General features: G+C 45.6%; 1 protein-coding gene across 2 annotated transcripts in view; it reads left to right on the forward strand.

Annotated features, from left to right (window-relative positions):
• The window catches only part of PSTPIP1 (proline-serine-threonine phosphatase interacting protein 1), a 484932-nt gene that overhangs the window by 318257 nt on the left and 144780 nt on the right, over positions 1–21895 (forward strand). For both annotated transcript variants that reach the window (XM_069222343.1, XM_069222342.1), the window contains exons 7-9: positions 3083–3181; positions 5842–5887; positions 11618–11697. In XM_069222343.1, the coding sequence (XP_069078444.1) occupies positions 3083–3181; positions 5842–5887; positions 11618–11697 (225 nt within the window). The remainder of the gene's footprint in view (positions 1–3082; positions 3182–5841; positions 5888–11617; positions 11698–21895) is intronic.

The following is a 21895-nucleotide window of genomic DNA, read 5'->3' on the forward strand; positions in this document are numbered from 1 at the left end:
GTAGGGATACCCCCACCTCTTAGGCCTTATGGGGTGTTCCCCCACACCCGGGCCAATAATGCCGTTTTTTTTTCAATAGAACCATGGAAACATCTTTTTTTTTTTTTTTTAAATGAACCACTATTTTCACTTTGAAGCCCCAAGGGGTGGGTCAGGCCCAGATGGGTGACCATAACAGTAAATTTGGGGGAGGGGAACATACAGCCCCTCAGGAAAGTGTGAAAAAAAAACATTGTAAGTCTTTTGGTCAGTCAATTCATGACCCTAGGTTAGCTTACCATTTATTTCAAAGCACTCTAAGCTGAATGTGTGATTGAACAACTAATGCGAGAATCACGCATTGGCTTAAAAGCATGCCTAGTAAAGGCATGTGTGGGAACGGCATGCATGGTACTAGCGTGCCACCACCCCACCCGCCCTAGGGCCCAAAAGTACCCCACCCCTAATACTAAAACTATCCGACCCCTCACCCCCTCCCCTAAAAACAAAAGTACCCCAACACCCCCACCCACCCTGAGCCCTAAAACCTTCCCCAACACCCACCCGCCCTTAAAACAACTGACCCCCACCCCCCCAAAAAACAAAATTACCCTGATCCCCCCACCCCACCCCTAAAAACAAAACTACCCCGATCCCCCACCCCATCCCTAAAAGGAAAACTACCATGACCCCCTTACCACCGCCCCTAAAAACAAAACTACCCCGGCCCCACCACTCCGCCCATAAAAAATAAAAGTACCCCGAAACCCCCACCCACCCTGAGCCCTAAAACCTTCCCGACCCGCCCTAAAAACAACCTACCCCCACCCCACTCCTAAAAACAAAACTACCACTATCCCCCACCCGCCCCTAAAAACATAACTACCCCAAACCCTCACCCCATCCCTAAAAATACAACTACCATGATCCCCTTACCCCTGCCCCTAAAAACAAAACAACCCGACCCCACCACCTCGCCGCTAAAAACAAAAGTACTCCAATACCCTCCACCCACCCTGAGCCCTAAAACCTTCCTGACACTCCTACCCACCCTAAAAACAACTGACCCCCACCTGCTCCTAAAAACCAAACCACCCCGTCCCCCCACCCTGCCCCTAAAAACCAAACTGCCCAGACCCACGCCCCTAAAAAACAAACTGTCCTGACCACCCGCCCCTAAAAACAAAACTACCCCACCCCCATATTCCCAAACCCACCTTCCCACCCCTAAAAACAAAACTACCCAGACACCCGCCAGCGACCCTCAGCCCTAAATCCTTTCCCGACCCACCTTAAAAACTACTGGACCATCACCCCCATAAAATCCAGGCTATCCTGGTCCCCCGCCCCTAAAAACCAAACTACCCTGCCCCCCACCTCAAGACCTTAATCCACTCCTACCCCTAAAAACTACCCCAACCCTGTCCCAATCCAACTTACCTGACCAAACTACCCCGATCCTCCCACCCCGTCCCTAAAAACCAAACTACACTGATCCCCCATCCCCACCTCTAAAAACCAAACTCCCCTAATCCCCCTAGCCCTAAAAAACAAACTACCCGACCCCCCAATACCTGCCCCAAGCCCTTAATCTACCCCACCCCTAAAAACTACCCCAATCCTAAAAAACAAACTACCCCGACCCCCCCACCCCACCCCTAAAAAACAAAACTACCCCGACCCCCCCATCCCCGCCGCAAGCCCTTAATCCACCACACCCCTAAAATCTACCCACAACACTGCCCCAGGCCGACTTACCTGACCGCGTCCTCTCCCAATCCACTCTGCCTTTTTCTCTGCCTTAACCACGCATATGCATAGTTCAGCACATGAGTGATTAAGGCGGAGAAAAAGGCAGTCATTGTTCCGTCAAGTGTGCTTATGCTTGCGTTGTAGGTGTCATTGTTCTGGAGTTGTCGTTCAGGACGTTTCCCCTCTAAGCCAGAGCTGTATGCTCTTCAGCTGTTGTGTGGGGACCACTTGTGGTTGGTTCTATAATTGCATATTGTGACCTGAAGAGAGTAAAAGAAAGACCCAAATACATATTAATGTTTTTGAAGAAAAATGCTTTATTTTAATTTGTTTTGTAACAATAACTATTATGCATTGCTATGCAGGAATTTATAAATATTACTTTGGATTATGGTTAGTGCTATATAGGTTGATGTGCCAACCCCATTCTAAAGCCAATCCACTAACCTTTAACATTTTGCTGTTCAGACCCATTAACAGAGCCATTTACCTAAAATGTCCTTTCTTTATATTTTTACTTTATGTTAAAAAACAAAACCTCAGGAATTCACTGAAAAAAGCAAAGTTAAAGTGATGTAATATTTAGGTTGGCAACAATATATTACTTTTTTTTTTTTAAACCTTCGAAATGTACTGGAAGAAACAAAGGGTAATGTGACTTTATAGAATTGAAAATATCAGTTAAACTGAGAATTGATAAACAGTATGATGTCAGGCTGTAGTCGTGGCTAGAAGCCAAAAAACACAACAAGATGAAGCCTTAAGGATATATCCAGTTGATAGCATTAGGTAAGGGAATATTACTTCAGTAGGGTGAGCCGAAATATAACTGGCAAATATCTCAAGACAAAGGCTGAACTAGGCACATCAAATAAAGCCAACCTCTGAAAGGAGTGGATCTAAAGTCCAGTCTATGTATATTGTTAGCAGTGGGTCAGTTTGATATCTCCTGTTTCAATACCCAGATCGAGGGTCGTACTGGGACAGAAAATAGGCCCGGCCACTAAAATAAAAGCGTCCCTCATCGGTGAATTACATAGCTAAAAAATGTTTTGCAAACTGTGGCAGTTTTTATTCTGTAAAGACTCTGTATAAACATTTTGCAAGGTATGGAAGACTCCATGGATTTGTGCTTTCTGCAGGAAGTGGTTTTTTTTTATATCAGGGGAAATCAACACTAAAAACCTACTCAGCAGACAATAAAACAGGGGCCCATAGACAGTACAAAAAAAATGACCCATTCACTAACCTGTCAGACCTGCCCATTGACACTGCCCTATAGGTCAGTCCGACCCTGTCCAGACCTAAAATACTTCTTACACATAATGCTGGTTTTGTTCTTCTTTTCTAGTGTAAAAAGAGCTACGAGCAGAAGTGCAGGGATGCAGATGAGGCGGAAAGTGCCTCTGAGCGCATTGGACCATCAGCAACCCCCAAGCAAGTGGAAAAAGTGAGGTTCACAATGCGACGTCCAGCACGTACAAACCTGTGGTTTATGGATACGTATACATAAGTCCAAGTCATCTACAGACCTATGAATAATGGATACCTTTGTGATTAGATAAAAAACAAACTTGTGCAAACCTCTTTTGGATTAACTTTGTTCACAGACAGATTTGTTCAAATTCTTGCCAGTATCGTATAGAAACTGTGTGACTTTTACAGAGGAGAACCCAGTGCTCTCCCTGTTTATCACTGTCTTTTTTTTCCCTGATAACCTTTTCTTGTGCTCATGGGATGCACTATTCTCCTGCTGCATCTCATCTTCTCTTTCTGTAAAATCTTCCACAGCCTCCTGCTCCTCTGTTTCTTCTATAATTTCCCTCCTGTCCACTGCAGCCTGTCTGGCAATTCTCATGACCAACATAACTCAGTAAATGATTACTTTGAATAAGGTAAATTATTATGGCACTCTGAAATCCTTTTTCTGAGCAGTTTTTTTTTGGTCGCTGAGGTGAGTGTTTCATTGTGGATGTAATTTTTTGTCCGCGAGCCCAGGCTTTCCACAGTTCTTGTGAAGGGGTCTTTTGTCAGATCATACCTAAGGCTCCATGTTGGATGCCCTTACTTCAAGCAATCGACATTTTTCCTTGGTGCCAAGTCAGCAACTAATATTGTGGCCTTGATTTGGTTGCTGCCGAAATGATTCCCACTTTCAAAGACCAACAGGAAGTTTGTGTTACTTGAGACTCTCGAAGCTTGCCACTCTCAAGTAAAATATGGCAGAGTTCCACATTGACTACTTGACCTCGTTGTCCCTTTTAGGACCTGTTATTTGATGTGGTAACACCATACCCACTAAGTACTGATAATGCTGGGAGGGATGTTTACTGGTTGCATACTGTATCAATCCCAATATGCACCCGGGAATGTTGTATAATGCTGGAGTAATGCATGTTTCCACCTATATGAAGTGCAAAACTCTAAAATGCAGTTATTTTCTGCATGCATTTTGTTAGATGTCACACCAGCAAGTATCTTTGGGGACAAATGCCCTGTTGGTGATCATTTTCTCTCAGCTTGGAATCCACATTTTGTGATGCACCGGCAGCGCAGGCTGCAGACCCATAGCTAGAAGGCCGCGCAAAGCTACTTTGCATGGCTTTTCATGGACTTGTAGATATGGAGGAAGGCAACACAGCGAAAGTTGCTGCTTTGCTTTACTCTGCGTCAAAAAGGTGTTCCATTGGCGTTGAGGTGGGTGTTCCTACACAACACCTATGGTATGTGACACGTTCCCAGATTTACTTGGATTTGTAAACCTGGGAATGCGTAAAAAGCCTACACCTCCCCAGGGGAGGAGTAACGAGGAGAAATAACTTTATTTCTTCTTGTTTTTCTCTGTCTGTGTGTGCTGCATTCTGCAGCTCACACTGGAGGAAAATGCCCCAATTTATTGTTTTTTTGTGCAGGAAAGTGTGCCTTCCTGCACAAAAACAATCATTCTCTCAATGCAGGCACCCTGCACCATGCTGCAAGGGTGCCTGCATTGGCACAAGGCAGCTAGTTGTGCACCAGTGCAGTGAAAGAAGACAGTAATGCACTGTATGTGATAAATATGGTGCATTCTTGCCCTTTTCTTTTGATGCAGGGATGCACAGCAAGAAGCCTTGTGCTGCCCTGTGCCAAAATATAAATAAGCACCTAGGTTTGGGAGGGGAAAGGAGTTTGCTCCTGAATCCGCACAGGTGTAGGACTCAGAATATGTTTCTTAGAATGTAATGGAAACACCTGATTTTCAGCAGACTGACTTACAGCTCTCTTGCTTTTTTGTAAGAAATGCAACTCCAGATATTGCAAAGGCACTATGGCCCTCATTCTGACCCTGGCGGTTTGAAACCGCCAGGGCAGAGGGCAGAGGAAGCACCGCCAACAGGCTGGCGGTGCTTCCTGGCCAATTCTGACCGCGGCGGTAAAGCCGCGGTCAGAAAAGGGGAACCGGCGGTTTCCCGCCGGTTTTCCCCTGGCCAAAGGAATCCTCCATGGTGGTGCTTCAAGCAGCGCCGCCATGGTGATTCCGACCCCCTTCCCGCCAGCCTGTTCCTGGCGGTTTACACCGCCAGGAAGAGGCTGGCAGGAACGGGTGTCATGGGGCCCCCTAACAGGGCCCCATAAAGATTTTCAGTGTCTGCTTGGCAGTAACTGAAAATCGCGACGGGTGCCACTGCACCCGTCGCACCGCAGCAAATCCGCCGGCTCCATTCGGAGCCGGCTTCATCTTTGCTGGGGCTTTTCCGCTGGGCCGGCGGGTGATCTTTTGCAGATCGCCCGCCGGCCCAGCGGGAAAGTCGGAATGTCCCCCGCGGTCATCTGACCGCGGGGCGGTGTTTGGGCGGTTTCCGCCCGGCGGGGTCGGAATGACCCCCTATGTTCTTATTGCGAGCAAGATAAATGCTCCCCCACCCCTGCTTTGGAAGTTTAAGACAGCTGTAATTAGGGTGCAGTGGTACCCTTATGCCCCTGGGTCCCAGTGCCACTGCACCTGTTGCAATAATAATAGATATATTTCTGCATTACTGACATGCTCCATTTCTGCTGGTGCCAAGTTGTTAAAAATGCCAGTAGCTCAAGGCGGTGTGTGAGTGACACGGTCCCTTCTTTCCGTTCCAGATTCAGAATAAAGCGAAACAGTGCAGAAATGCAGCCAATGAAGCAGGTATGGTCACAGAAATACTTTTGAACATCCCAGAGCAAATATCAAATTACAAACTAAGAACTAAAACCTCCATGTCCCCTACTGCTTTCCATAGTGTGTGTATATTTAGTACACTCTTGAAGCGTGCGATGGAAAATAGAGTTGTGCTTTTTTTGCAACGTTTCTAAATGTATCCCTACACAAAATTACACAGTTTCAACGTTTCTGAATGTATCCCTACACAACATTACAGTTTCCTTACTTTCTGCACCCAAATGAAGTATTTTCCCACAGGGTAACATTTCCCCCACGTAGGACTGATTATGAGTTTGGGAGAGGATTGTGGTCTATTTACAAAGGTATTTTTGGGTACCTAAAGTAGCACTTCTGTAGTACTCTTTTATGTATTTCTTCATGCTTTTGTGAATTGACCCCAAAACATCTAGCATGTGACTATTCAGGAGTGTTCACCTACAGCTCGTACTAATAGTAAGGATTGTGTCATCTTCACACTTATGCTGTTGGATGTTTTGGGGCAGATTCACAACAGCATTTAAGCACACATAAAAAACTACTCCTACTTCCTGTACTCATAAATGCTTTTGTGAATCAGCCTCTCTATGTGCTTATTTCTAGATGCTGCTATCACTGATATCAGCTTGAATCTCCACACAGAACTCCTTCAATTCCAAATTATGCCTCTTGAAATGGGTGATTATACCTGGATTTATCGGTGAAATTCTGCACAGTATTCACAATTCAGAGGGGTTTAGAGCAGACATTTACCACCCATTCAGAGCAAGTGGTAAATGTCTGCAGGACTTCTGCACAATAGTGGGTATAGGGGGAAGCAGGGCTGGGAGAATGTGGCCTGGGAATGCAGGTGCAAAAAGAACAATGCTGAACAATGTCAAACCTTCACTTCCAGTCACAGATCTGCCACACGCAAATCATTCTTGTCCCTGCTCCCAATTGGAACAGTCCAGCCCGAACTGCCATGCCAAGTCTTCCCTGGACCGGAAACAAGCATAGTGAGACCAGTTTCAGAATATCACCCCGATCAGCCAGGCTAGCTTGAATCCAGGGGCATAGCGAGCACGGAACCCACTATTGGGCATACCCTTCACACTTAGGCCAACAATCGCAAAAAGAAGAGATGATGGATGGAATGGAACATTCTCCCCCCATTCATAGATTTCAGCTAAATCCATAGTTTGTTTGCTCACCACGCCATTCCAGTTTGGACCCAGCTATGTGCAAATCAGCCTTGATCTTACTCCCCATGGGAACAGTCCTGCCTGAACTGCCTGACCAAGGGCTGAGCACAATTCCCCCTCCCCCCACCCCACCCCTGCCTTGGCTGGGTATTGGCTGGGAGCCAAGAAATGTGTCTGGGCTACAATGCAACCCATTTCCAAAGTGATTTTACCAGCAGGCATTTTGATCTGATAAAATCAGTTTTCAGTGTTCCCACACCTGGAAAATGCTGGTGTGGTGGAACACCCAGCCACTGATAGAGCAGACATAATTCCACACAGTATTTCCTCTCTACACAACATGTAGTCAAAGCCATAGTTAGATTATTTCCACTCTAGTCAAACTCAACCAAGCTGCAGTTCTAGTTTTTCAAAAGCTTTTCTGGGAAAAATGGAAAATGGGTGCAGATTTGTTTCTGCAAATGTACCTTTTTGAAGAGCAATTCCATGGACAATTCGATTTTATCTCTGCTGCTCTACTATTCCACTCATTATAACTAACGCATTCTAATTTGCATGGTTGCATTTATTTATTTTGTATGTATCAGTCATTGTTCACTACTATGTTGTATTCCAAATGTACCATTGTTATGTTCTTTAGAAAGTACTCCGTTCTCCTTGCAGCCAGGTATGTTCACCATATGTACGAAAATGTACTATTGAGTCCGACCCTTCCTCATAATTTCCTACTCCATTTTGCAGCTGCTATTTTGTCTGTCTTTTAATCAGTTCCTTGTTTTCTGCTTTCCGGCTTGAACAGGACCTGTGCCTAATAATATGACCGAAGGCCTTGCCATCAAGTGAGTTCTTGCCCCTCTAGCACTCTGCGGGCCTCTGCAATAGAGATACTCTTCAGAGCATGTGTTTTAACCGTTCCTATGCCATGAAGGAAAATCAATCTACAAAACAGAAGGCCTACTGTGGCTAAAGGAGCCCTTCTGTTATGAGCCTCAGCGTGGCTGGCACAGCCAATATGTACAATTGTGCCCGAGGTACCGGGGTGGATTATTGACTCCAGATGCAGATTTTTGAATAATTGTCTTTTAGAAGAGTACCAATCTTGCAAGAGTAGAGGTCACTCCACTCGATGTTGTTCTCCTATGGCATTTCAGAGGGAAGTTGACAATACTCCTGGCCCGTGCCACTGTAGAACCTTTTGCATTGCAGCACCAAAGGAAATAAAAGAAAGCTGCCCGCTGAGCTCCACCTTTAGATAAATGCAAAACAATACCTTTTATCTGTTCAAAACAAGGCTTGTGTCTTCATAAGTCGAGGTGAGGCAGTTGTGTGAAACAAACAGCAAGGGGCACCAAAGTGCACCAAGTAGCAGCTTCGTGTGTAGCCATTTTGCTGGTGGGGCTGATGCGCCTCGTGATGATTATCATTACAACATGTTAGCTTCAGCACTAAGCTGGAGAAAAGTTTTTAAATAACAACTGATATTCCCTAGTGTTTAAAGCAGCTTGGACTGCGAGTAGAGGTAAACAATGACATAGGCTGCAACGCACTTAGCCCAACCTTACAGTTCTCCTCTTTGGTGGGTTTCTTTGCTTGGAGTGGGAAAGATCATGCATCTGCCCCTCTCTTTAAGCACAGTTCTTTTCATGGGATAGGTCGAACAGTTGCTCCTTCATCTCCTCTTAGAGTGTATGGCAACTTCTTCTGGTAGCCATATCGTGGAAGGGAGCCTCTCTCCATAGCAACAGTGCAGAAAGGAAAATCCCAAAGGGCTTTAAAAAATCTCCTGAGTAGTGAGGTAAAATCGTGTGCAAACGTCACAGGGGAAGTACATAATGCTTGGCATGAAGCTGGTTTTGGCACCAGATTCATCTTTCCCCTGTTGGAAAATGTGAAATATACTTCAGTGTAGGATGGAACAGGGAAAACAGGAATGAGAGCACGGCTGAAGTATAGAGACAAGAATAAATAAAGGGTAAGGGGTGATTGACCAGCCTGAAAAAAATAAACAGTTGGATTTCTGAACGAGTCCCTTTATTTCTGACTTTGGCCCCCGTACATTTCAGCCCTAAGTGCCTACACCTACATAGCATCTATTCTGGATTTAGGAAATAGTGTGTACTTCGACTTTGTTGATGACTCTACTCAAAGGCCTAAAGCATCGGAAGAATTCAGCTATCGAAACTGAACTGTTAGGCCACTGTGTAGCCTCGAACGCAATACCGGACATCTTCTCAGTGCATATCACAATCCTGAGGTGAAGAGATGATTAATGGAGCAGATTGGGCACTGTAAAATGGCGTGCCAGTGACAAAACACTAGCATAGGGTGGGCTAGAAGACCTGTATAGCTCGGCAGAGCTTAAATACTTTGTCATTGGGATCGACCCTCAATCTTCTGAGCACAGAGCCATTAAAGAAGATCAGTAGGTTAATAAATTCAAAACCACGCACCCCACAGTTACACAAATTAAAGTGTGATGATACCATGGAGGAGTCAACTGGAGTACATGTGAACATCATGCAATTTGCATGAGCCCTCAATTCAAGTCCACGTCTCGGGTCATCACTGCACTTCCTTTTTTTTTAGATCCTGTGGTGAGGTAGAATAACTCATGCTGTACAGTCTGCCACAATCTGATTGGCAGGGCTTGCTGTTCGCTGAAGTAGAGGACTTTTCCTCAGTCAACACACATCATTAAGATGGACCTCAGCTTGCTCATTGAGAGCCACAGCATTGGTTTGCAGGACTGTGGATGCAGCAGAAGATGTGTCATGGCTCCTCTCGCTACCATTGCTTCCTTAGATTCACATACAAACACCCTTCGCCGAATTGGAAGCGTTAATCCACACAAAAAAAGTCATTTTTCTTGTCACTCAATGTATTTTGTAACCTTCTATCTGATGACTGACCCACTTTAGTGTACAGTAATTTCAGACAATCTGAATCAATTCTGTAAAAATTAAGAAAAAAATGTGTCTCTGGCGAGAGCAAAAGTAATTTGTTCATTAAAACAGCCACCATCTTCCCTATCAGCTTGTAAATGTTCTCCCAGCCAACATAGAGGAGTACTGCCACTGTTTACCTGGTCATTTAAACCCGTACACTAGTATAAAATCCGGTGTTAGTGGTGTTTGAGCTATTCCATTCATCCATGGTTTTGTGCAGCCACTTACCATCAGGTAGGACCTGTTGGCACTCCTCTATTGAAACCACGGTAATAGCGCTAACAACGGGGGCCAAACAGGTGTGAAAACGATTTGTATTCTTTATCGTTCATTTTTAGGTTCAATTTGTAAATCGGGTACAAAAAAACACAAGGAAAATGATTTTTTTCACATGGGGTGTGGGGACTGTGTCTCTATTTAGTGATTAGGTCTGAATGATGCCCATTGTTACTCCCCCTTCTGTTCCATTACGGAAAAATATTCATTTTTGAAATACACATAAGTAACGGAAGAGTCGTTTCAATGTCTGATATAAAAATGTTTTGAAGTAATAAACAGATACCTAGCAGTTAATATTAGGAAGCCCAAACGTAAGGCTGGCTTACAAGCGCAGTACATAAGCACATCTGGGCCATCATTACAAGTTTGGTTATTTCACTGGGAGCTATAACTCGGAGTGAAATCCCTCAAGTCGCTATTCTGTGTGTGCCTGAAAATTCAGGACCTGATAATTCCAGGCCCAGGCACTGGGCCTGTCACAGTTGCTGAAGTGGTAGGGGCAGTATGTCCTTATCTGCACCTTCGGCAGTCCGGAGGGAGCAGGCAATGCTCCCCCTGGACCGTCAAAAGCGTGCCCTGCCTCCCTTCTTCCCCAAGATTCCCCCTTCCAACACTCCCTGGTCTCCACTGACACTTGCCAACTGCTCAGAGTAGGCGGAAAATGTCAGCACATGTGCTTTTTTGCCAAAATAGGGAAAAAACGCCCAGAAATGAACCAGCAACTCTAGGTCTTCGCAGCTCTTCCTCAATTTGGAGGAAAAAAAACCCTAATGGCCAGAATCTGGTGCGGAGATACTGGCTGGTAGCTTAGGCTACTGGTATCTCCACATCACAAAGAATCTCATGTACAAAGAATTGATTGCGGTTTGAGAATGAGTTACCACTTTCTTTTAGTTGATAGGAAAATATTAATGATTTGCAACCAGATTTCATTTGCAAAACATAACACCTACAGTAGGGAATCAGTATTTGGAAGGGACGTCCTTAACACCTACACGTACCAATTACTTATTGTTTCCTAAGCCCATTGACAATTCAGAAAACCTTTTCGGAATCCATAATTTGGTTTAGTATATTTCCAAAAGTGTTTTATCGGATGATTTACCAAAAATGTAAGGGTTTGTGACTGTTAAAACACTTTGTACATGAAGCCCCAAATTCCGATCAACTCATAATGAGGGCCGTAGAGGCCATTGTCAGTAGTGTATGCACACAGTATGAATTTTTCAGTAGAGCCGAGGCAATTTAGCCTCTGGAGTGTACCTTACAGTTCATCACTTGCAAATTTTAACAGCTTGCTTATTTTACAGACAAGGCTTATTTACAGAATGTGGATCTACTCGAGAAAGCACGGATCGAGTGGGAGCTGGCGCATATCAACGCATGTGATGTAAGACTTTTTGTCATTTTGTTATTTTGTAAATATATAAAAACACAAATAAACCTTTTCCTTAAATCCATTGCCTTTCATGTAAATATCCGGTGCAAGAACATCAATCATATGAGCCATCTTGCTGCCAGGAACAGGCCTTTTATTCTGCCAGCATTTCCCCAGTGGACTGGAGCCCTTAAATACCAATTCTGAAAGCTTAGGGTCACTCCGGAGACCTCTCTCACTTTTCCCAGCCCCCTTAGGTTAATTGCCTTAGGTAAGGGAGGCTTCAACAGACAGAAAAAGAGAGGGAAGGAAGAGGAAGATAGAGAACAAGTGGTGAGAGAAGGAGAAGAGATAGGAAAGAAGAAGAGAGGGAGTGGATGGATGGAAAGATAGGTATTGCATGAGAAGATAAGAAGATGCAGGGAGCAGGGCTGGTTTGAGCATTTTTGCCAGGGTTGCTTTTGGTTTCCTGTCCATCTTTGCTCGCTGCAGAGTTTGCTTTATTTTTACAAGCACAAAGCAATCTTATGGACAATTTGCATGAGTGCTCTCTTCTCTCGCGGTGCTACTCAATACGTGGCCAGTGCTATTTTCAGGAAATTGTATACAGCTGCCTTAGGGCTTCACCACAAGAGGACACCAGATTGCAAAAAGCACAACAGTCCAAAATGCCAAATTTCCAGAGGCACCGGAAATCGTTCCACTGGAGCTGTTCTCCAGCCGCATTGCACAACCACCACCTGCACCCTGCAGTGTTTCAACTCTCTGAAGATAGGTTTTGGCTAATTTGTGCAACTGGAATTTTTCCCATATATATTTTTCTAACTTGTCACAGTAAGTGAAGGGGGCTGATTTATTTATTGAGGGATTTTTTATAGTACTATGCATTTTAAGTCAGTAACTTCAGAGCGTTGACACATAGGAGATACAGTTTGCTTAATGGAAGTGGAACTTTGGGCCTCATTATGACCCTGGCCGTAACCAGACTGGTGGCCCTTTGTGTCAAATCGGGCAGGGCGAGTAATTGTGGATGATATTTTTCAACATGTCTCTTAATTCATGTTGATTTCAACTTAAGGAAAGAGTGAAAAGTTTAATTTTCAGAAGTTTTCCGAATTTCATATTGCTGAGTTATGCTCTTTGGTTGGATTAAACCCAGAGATAATGCCTAGAGATCCGATCCTGTCTTTAATCATCTTGATCAAATGTTTCTGGAGGGGATACAAGGAGGTTTTAGTTTCACCGGGCGTTTGGATCTTTGCACCTTTTGACCATAGCTCATGGAGATCTGCAACATCTTGAATTTTCTGTTCAGATTTGCAAATATCCATAAGTCTTTGAGAAGGATATTAAGAAGGACATTCAACTTGGGATGATGGAAACACATAAAGGGCCTCATTCTGACCCTGGCGGACGGCGGAGGCCGTCCGCCAGGGTACCGCCGCTGAATGACCGCACCGCGGTCAAAAGACCGCTGCGGCCATTGAGACATTTCCTCCTGGCCGGCGGGCGCTCTCCAAAAGAGCGCCCGCCGGGCCAGAGGAAATGCCCCTGCAACGAGGAGCGTAGTTGCAGGGGTGCGACGGTTGCAGTTGCACCCGTCGCGTATTTCAGTGTCTGCTTAGCAGACACTGAAATACTTTTCGGGGCCCTCTTACGGGGGCCCCTGCCGTGCCCATGCCATTGGCATAGGCACGGCAGGGGCCCCCAGGGGCCCCGCGGCACCCCCTACCGCCATCCTGTTCCTGGCGGGCGAACCACCAGGAACAGGATGGCGGTAGGGGGTGTCAGAATCCCCCATGGCGGCGCAGCAAGCTGCGCCGCCATGGGGGATTCTAAGGGCAGCGGTAAACCGGCGGGAGACCGCCGGTTTGCCTCTTCTGACCGCGGCCGAACCGCCGCGGTCAGAATGACCCCCAAAGTGTTGAAATGTCATGTGTGAAAGCGTTGCCCTTTACTGTTCTAGATCAATTCTCCATCATATTTATTGTATTAGAAGGATTAGGCCTATCATGGTCCTATGCCATTACAATGCCCATCAAAGGGGTCCTTCACAAGACTATGCCAGTCACCTTTAATTTGTCACAAAAAAAGGCAAAATCACACTGCCTTCAGAAAAGGTGCTGGTATATTTATTTGTGATGAAGGCCAGGCTGTACTTAAAGTGCACATTATATTGGCAAAGCTACTAGATTTACGTAAAGCATTTGACTATCCTGCGAGCAGTAATGAAACAAATGAACATGGGAACTGGTTGGGGCTGGTCAGTTGCCATTCTGTATGCGGGCTCCAGTGCAACGGTCTGATCTGCAATGCATATCAGAGGTGCTTCAGATATATAGAGGGACCATAAAGGGATGCCCCCACCGCCAATGCCTTCTCTTTGGCAATTGATGCATTTGCTCATTGTTAGACCTGACATGCCTTAGGGTGGTCACCCCTAACTTTTTGCCAGCCTCCCTCCACTTTTTGGACCCTGTTTTGCTGGCTTTTAGACTCTGCGCGCTTTACCACTGCTAACCAGTGCTTAAGTGCCTATGCTCTCTCCCTTTTTAAACATGGTAACTTTGGATCATACCTGATTGGACTATTTAATTTACTTATAAGTCACTAGTATTGTGCACTATATGTGCCTAGGGACAGTAGATTACTTGCTACTAGTGGGCCTGCAGCACTGGTTGTGCCACCCACTTAAGTATCCCCCTTAACCTTCTCTCAGGCCTGCCATTGCAAGGCCTGTGTGTGCAGTTTCACTGCCACTTCGGGTGCTGTGTGGGTAAAAGGCAGGATATGTACCTGTGTAGATATATATGTCCTGGTAGTGTAAAACTCCTAAATTCGTTTTTACACTACTGTGAGGCCTGCTCCCTTCTTAGGCTAACATTGGGGCTGCCCTCATACATTGTTGAAGTGGCAGCTGCTGATCTGAAAGGAGCAGGAAGGTCATATTTAGTATGGCCAGAATGGTAATACAAAATCCTGCGGACTGGTGAAGTCGAATTTAATATTACTATTCTAGAAATGCTACTTTTAGAAAGTGAGCATTTCTTTGCACTTAAATCTTTCTGTGCCTTACAATCCACGTCTGGCTAGGTTTAGTTGACAGCTCCTTGTGCATTCACTCAGACACACCCCAAACACAGGGTACTCAGGCTCACTTGCATACATCTGCATTTTGAATGGGTCTTCCTGGGCTGGGAGGGTGGAGGGCCTGCTCTCACACAAAGGACTGCCACACCCCCTTCTGGGACCCTGGCAGACAGGATTGAACTGAAAGGGGACGGGGTGCACTCCTTAGCCACTCTTTGAAGTCTCCCTCACTTCAAAGGCACATTTGGGTATAAAACAGGGCCTCTGCCCTACCTCATCAGACACTTGCTGGAGAAGAAACCTGAACCAGAAACTACATCCGCCAAGAAGAACTGCCTGGCTGCTCAAAAGACTCACCTGTCTGCTTTCTACAAAGGACTGCTGCCTTGCTGTTGGCCTACTGCCTTGCTGAACTCTTGTCTGGCTGTGAAAGTGCTCTCCAAGGGCTTGGATAGAGCTTGCCTCCTGTTCCCTGAAGTCTCAGAACCAAAAAGACTTCTCTTTTTCACTTGGACGCTTCGTGCGCCGAAAATTTCGATGCACAGCTTGTTCCGCGGCGCTGATCGACGCAACGCCTTCGGGACGACCGTAACTTCGACGCACGGCCTCGCAAGGACAATGCCGCCCGACCTCCAGAGGAGAAATCGACGCAACGCCTGCCGTGAGAGCGAAACTTCGACACACAGCCCCGCAGAACGATGCGCAGCCAGAAAACAAGTAGGAGAATCCACACACAGACCCGGGACATCTGGTAATCCCCACGACCCACAGAAAGAGACTGTCCGTGCGCCGGAAAACGACGCACGACTTCCCCGCGTGAAAAATAACAACGCAAGTCAGTGTGTGCTGGGAAGAAATCGACGCACACACCATTTTTCAACGTATCTCTTCTTCTGCAGCCCTTTTCCACTCCAAACCAGGTACTTTGTGCTTGAAAGAGACTTTGTTTGCTTTTTAAAGACTTAAGACGCTTTATATCACTTTCCTGTGATATCACTACAATTTCACATTGCAACTTTATTCGTTTTGACCTGCAATTATCCTGATAAATATTATATATTTTTCTAAACACTGTGTGGTGTATTTTTGTGGTGCTATATTGTGGTATTGTATGATTTATTGCACAAATACTTTACACATTGCCTTCTAAGTTAAGCCTAACTGCTCATGCCAAGCTACCAGAGGGTGGGCACAGGCTAATTTTGGATTGTGTGTGACTTACCCTGACTAGAGTGAGGGTTCTTGCTTGGACAGAGGGTAACCTGACTGCAAACCAAAACCCCCATTTCTAACACTTATATAATGAGGATGGGGGGAAGAAGGAAGGATATTCCTTTAAGGGACGGTGAACATATTTTATCACTATTTCCGAATGACATGCTTCTTTACCTCCGGGATGTGGAAAAGTGCATCGCAGGAAGTATGGGAGCATTAAAGACTTGGGTAGGGTATCAAGCATATGCATTAATTGGGACAAAACTTGAGCTTTTTCTTTATCCATTACGAGGATCTCAGCACTTAGCCACCTGACTAATAAATTTGAGTCCCAGGTTTTTAAATACTTGGGTGTGACAATACTTTACACTGCATGGACATCAGAGAAGGGAATTTGGGTGGGGCTCTGCAAAGATTGAGGTGAAACATGGCGTTTTTGCTCTTCGAAAGTGCGAATAATGACATGAACTGCTGTATCTAAAATGATGATCCTGTGCGTGTGCTACACAAAATTGCCAGTATCGATCCCACAAAAGTGGATTAAAGCACCAAACACCTTACTTCAGGAGCAGAACTGGGTTGTAAGTCTTTAAAATGCATTCCTTTACCAAGCATGCCTTTACACCTAATCATTTCCCATGCATATGCCTTTACCACACATGCCTTTACCATGCATATGCCTTTACCATGCATGCCTTTACCACACAAGGTAAGTATATTTAAGATAAGTTAAACCCCTATGTCTTTCTGTCTATCTATCTATCTATCTATCTATCTATCTATCTATCTATCTATGGGGGTGATTCTAAGTCTGGCGGGCGGCCTCCCCTCCAAAATACCGCTCCGCGGTCGAAAGACCGCTGAGGGTATTTTGGGTTTTTCACTGGGCTGGCGGGCGACCGCCAAAAGGCCGCCCGCCAGCCCAGTGTAAAACTACCGGGAAGGCGTCCTCGTGGGAAACGAGGACGCCGGCTCCGAATGGAGCCGGCGGAGTGGGAAGGTGCGACGGGTGCAGTGGCACCCGTCGCGAATTTCACTGTCTGCAATGCAGACAGTGAAATTCTTTGTGGGGCCCTCTTACGGGAGCCCCTGCAGTGCCCATGCCATTGGCATGGGCACTGCAGGGGCCCCCAGGGGCCCCACGACAACCCATACCGCCATCCTGTTCCTGGCGGGCGAACCGCCAGGAACAGGATGGCGGTATGGGCTGTCAGAATCCCCATGGCGGCGCAGGATTCAAATGGGCAGCGGAAAACCGGCGGGAGACCGCCGGTTTTACACTTCTGACCGCGGTCAAACCGCCGCGGTCAGAATGCCCAGCGGGGCACCGCCAGCCTGTTGGAGGTGCCCCGTCATTTTAGCCCTGGCGGTCTTGGACCGCCAGGGTTAAAATGACCCCCAATATGTCTATCCATTTTTTTGGGAGGGGAGAGCCACCCACCTTTTTTTAAATAATTCTTTTTTAATTACTTTTACCACCCTATTCCTTTATCTACCCCTAAATCCTAAAAGTCCTCAAAAATACCCTTACCACCCTATACACTTACCCACCACTACACCCTAAAAATACCCTTACCACCCTATACCCCACCTCTTAACCCTAAATCTACCTTTACCACCTTATACCCTTAACCATCCATAAACCCTAAAAATACCCTTAACACCATATACTTTTACCAACCCCAAAATCCTACAAATGCCCTTACCACTCTATGCCTTTATACACCTCTACACTCTAATAAAACCTTACTACCCCATACCTCTACGGACCCCTAAATCTTAATAAAAATACCCTTACCTTCCTATACCCACTCCTGAACCCTAAAAGTACCCTTAACACTTTTACCCAACCCTAAACCCTAAAAATACCTTACCACCTTATACCCCTACTATATATAGTGGGTGAAAGTGGGTGTGTAAGTCTATGAGTGGGTGCATGAGTATCTGAGTGGGTGTGGGAGTGGGCACATGAGTCTCTGAGTGCATCTATGAGTAAATGAATGTGTGTATGAATGAGTCTGTGAATGCTTCTTTAAATCTTTTTTTGCATATTCTTGAATACCCTCGAATATAGTGAATATTCGAGGATATTGCACATGGTGAATAAAATCATTTTAAACCCATAATTTGACCATAAAACACCGCTCTGTCACACCCTGGAGTCATGGTACCTCCACCCTGACCCCTTATACCGCTTATCATTTCTGTTGTCAGCCCCCAGGACCCTCTCCCATTACATAAAACGGCGACCACAACTTTCTAGTCAGGTTGGGGCCAGACAATTACAGTTCTTCTATTTGCGTGCACATTTGCAAAAATTTGTGAATATTTGCAATTTATTCGCAGCCAGAGATATACAAATTTGGATTGTCCTTAATTTGTCATAAACTACTGAACAGATTTATACCAAAAAACCAAGAGTACATTCTGTGTACCGAAGCGTTCTAGCCAAATTTGGTGTAATTCTGTCCAGCGGTTCAGGCTGTAGTCGTGTCGAAAGATCCTATTGGAATTATTATTGGAAATGCAACTTTTTTGACCCCCCCCCCTTTTCATTACCCCCACCGGATAAATCAGCCTGAAACCTTTGGTGTGCAAATAAAATCACTGGCACACTGTTTTTAAAAAGTTTTATGAAGATTCTTCAACTGGTGGCAAAGATATAGGCAATTCAAAAATAGCTTTTTCTATGGAAACATGGTCCTAACAACAACTACCTACTCGCACGTGCCAGTAGGTTACAATCACACAGACACACACACAAACCCCCACACACACACAAACACACACATATATATATATATATATATATATATATATATATATATATATATACAGGCATATATGTAACCTACTGACGGTGCCAGTGGTTAGTTATAGTTAGACCTAGTTAACATATGAAAAGTGTTTTTTGTTTTGCTAATAACATTTGTGCCATTTTACGAATCATCACTAAAATTTTCAAAACTAGTTTGGCACTAACTTCAGCGGCTGTCAGAAAGTTTAGGGTGATTCGTCAAGCAGGAGCAGTAAAGAAGGGAGGTCCTAAAACATGTTTTCCCCATGCAATTTTCTATGGAGGTTTTAGATATGACTACAGCCCAAATTGATGACAGGAATTTCACCAAATTTTGCTGAAAGCTAGATCTTGGTCCAAAAGAGTGCTTTGTGTAATTTGGTGTAAATCTGTTCAGCAGTTTTGGAGTTATTGAATAAAAAAGATGTATGATTATTAGAGATGTGATCCGTGGATCCACGCACCAGCAGCAATGCTGTGATTGGCAGCCTGCACCCTGAGAGAGAAAAGTTGCAGCTGCCATTTTGTCAATCGGTGCACGGTTCCAGGGGTGAGGGCAAAAGTAGAAATGAAATATAAGGGGTCAGGATAGAGGTATCTTACCCCATGGGACTGATGGAGAAGTCTGTGAGGGACCCCTCTTGGGTGAAAATTGCAAAAAATGTTTTTTTTGCATGTGTGAGGATCTGCAGATCCACTGTGGCACTCAGGGTGGCCCCCTGTATGAGTCTGTAGAATGAACCCAGTTGCATTCTGCAGTAACTGTGTCCGGTGTTTTTGACACATTAAACAGATATTTTCTCACATCTTTGAGTGCGCAACCCTTTCTTTATGTGGGGAGACTTTGTTGGATATACACACATACATATATATATATATATTATTACCTTGCGTGGTAAAGGCATACCTGGTAAATGCATTGTGTGGTAACGGATTCATAGTAAAGACATTACGTGGAAAAAACAGCATTGTAACGGCAATTTCTTGCTGGAAAATGACCATCCTAAAATGCTGTTAGAAATGATGTTTCTTGCTGGCTAAGGTATGCACCTAACCTAGGCAGAACCCACCCACTCTAGTCAGGGCGAGGGAGTTACACACCCAGGATAGCCCCTGCTCACCCCCTTGGAAGCTTGTCACGAGCCGTCAGGCCAAACCCATACGCAATGTGTGAAGTGATTACACAACACACACAACACACCTGATGCACTATCCCCACCAGAAAGGAAACACAACACCAAGTTATATAAAAATATACTGTATTGTACGCAACCTTATTAGACCAAACACAACATGTCAGTAATAGCCTGCTACACAAGCAGTTGTAAGAACATTACTCGCTTACTGGTACTCTGCAAAAGTCAGCTGTAGGCACATGAAACATAGAGGTTACTGGTTATTCTGCAACAAAAGCAGTAGTCAGGAAAACAATATCATTAGGGATGCACATATCATGGAAAATACATGCCACCAACAAGGTCAAACAGCATCATGAATGTACAGTAGAAATGATATTGCGCAAATATCACTACAACATCTGAAATGCCCATAAAAATGAAGCATTCCCTGCCTGTTTACAGACCAAGTCCTTGGGGCGACAGGGCCTCCGCTGAGGCTTTCTCACCACCCGGTGAGAGACACAGAGACTCACACAGTCTCTCACGCCTCGCGAGACCATGCGTCTCCCCCAAATGCGATGCTCCATTGATGCAGGCCCTGGGGCGGCCCAGTGAGCAGGACGGACCTCCGATTAGGTTTCCTTCCCCCCTGACTTCCGCTCCTTCGCTCCTCCATTCACCTGTACCCGATCTGGTGCGCAAATGTCCCAAAGTGTCGTCTCGGGCCTCAGTAGTGATTTTCCAACAAACTGTGCCTGCCTGTGCCCCGGAGGCACACTCTTGCATGCTCCTGTGCCCCGGGGGCACCGATGAGTGGCGTGCTTCTCCCACCTTCGGATTTCATTCACCCGCCCAGGTTGTGGCGGTGATTTTCCTCAGGCAGCATCAGTGAAGCGCTTGGAACATGCTTCCTTTCACCACAAAATGAAAGTGCTCAGAACGCACTTTGGTCCGACAAAATAAAGCGCTCAGAACACTCTTCTCTTGCACATACCAAAGTGCTTGGCAGCAGGAACACAGCGCTCTTCCTGCTCTGGGTGCATACAAATCAAAACAGTGCTCTGGACAAGCACAACGGAGCACTCTTCCTGCACCACGTCAGCGCCTGGAAAAGCTGCAGGGGAACAGGGGGCACATCACCCACCCCCTGGAGACAGTGAGAGGGAGCACATGGTGGCAAGGCCCAAGCAAACAGGCCAGCACAAAAGGTTGAAGGCAGTGGCAGTTCCTCCTAGTGACCCAGCAAGTCAAAGGTGAGCACAGCTGCAGCAGTCCAAGGTGGTTCCTGGCAAGGCCCTCCAGCAGCATCCTGTGTCGAGTTCAGTAGTCCAAGAGTGGCTCTCTAACATGGGGAAAATCCCCTGCACTTATACTCAGTTTTTGCGCAAGCTTTCACAAAGAGGAGGAGAAGAGGTTCCAACCAGTTCCAACTGGTTCTAGGAGTGTCCCCTCTCTCCTCCAGCACAGGCTCCGGACATTAGTGGGTGGTAAACAAGCCCTTTGTGTGAGGTCAGAGCACAGACTTTACAAATGCAGGTGCGCCCGTCCCCCCTTCTCTCAGCCCAGGAAGACCATTCAATATGCAGATGCACTTCTGTGACACCTCCACCCTCCCTCTGTACAGGATGTCTGAAAAGTATGAACAAAGCCCAGCTGTCACTGTGCCCCAGGAGTGGATTGGAGTCAAGCTGCAAAACACCAGAGTCATAAGCACAGAGAAATGCTCACTTTATAGAAGTGGCATTTCTATAATGGTAATATAATATCTACCTACACCAGCAACAGCATTTCTCACTACCATTACAACCATATCAAACATGCCTATGCTACCCCTCATAGATCAGACAATACCCTCTAGATATAAGGTAGGGTATTTGCAATGCAGTCCTATGAGCAAGGCAGCACTCACAGCAGTGAGAAACCAAATAGGCTGTTTCTCACTACCAGGACAGGCCACACAACTAGGCACATATCCTACCTTTTACATACA

This window comes from Pleurodeles waltl, chromosome 3_1 (assembly GCF_031143425.1).
Source record: "Pleurodeles waltl isolate 20211129_DDA chromosome 3_1, aPleWal1.hap1.20221129, whole genome shotgun sequence".
Classification (NCBI taxonomy): Eukaryota; Metazoa; Chordata; class Amphibia; order Caudata; family Salamandridae; genus Pleurodeles; species Pleurodeles waltl.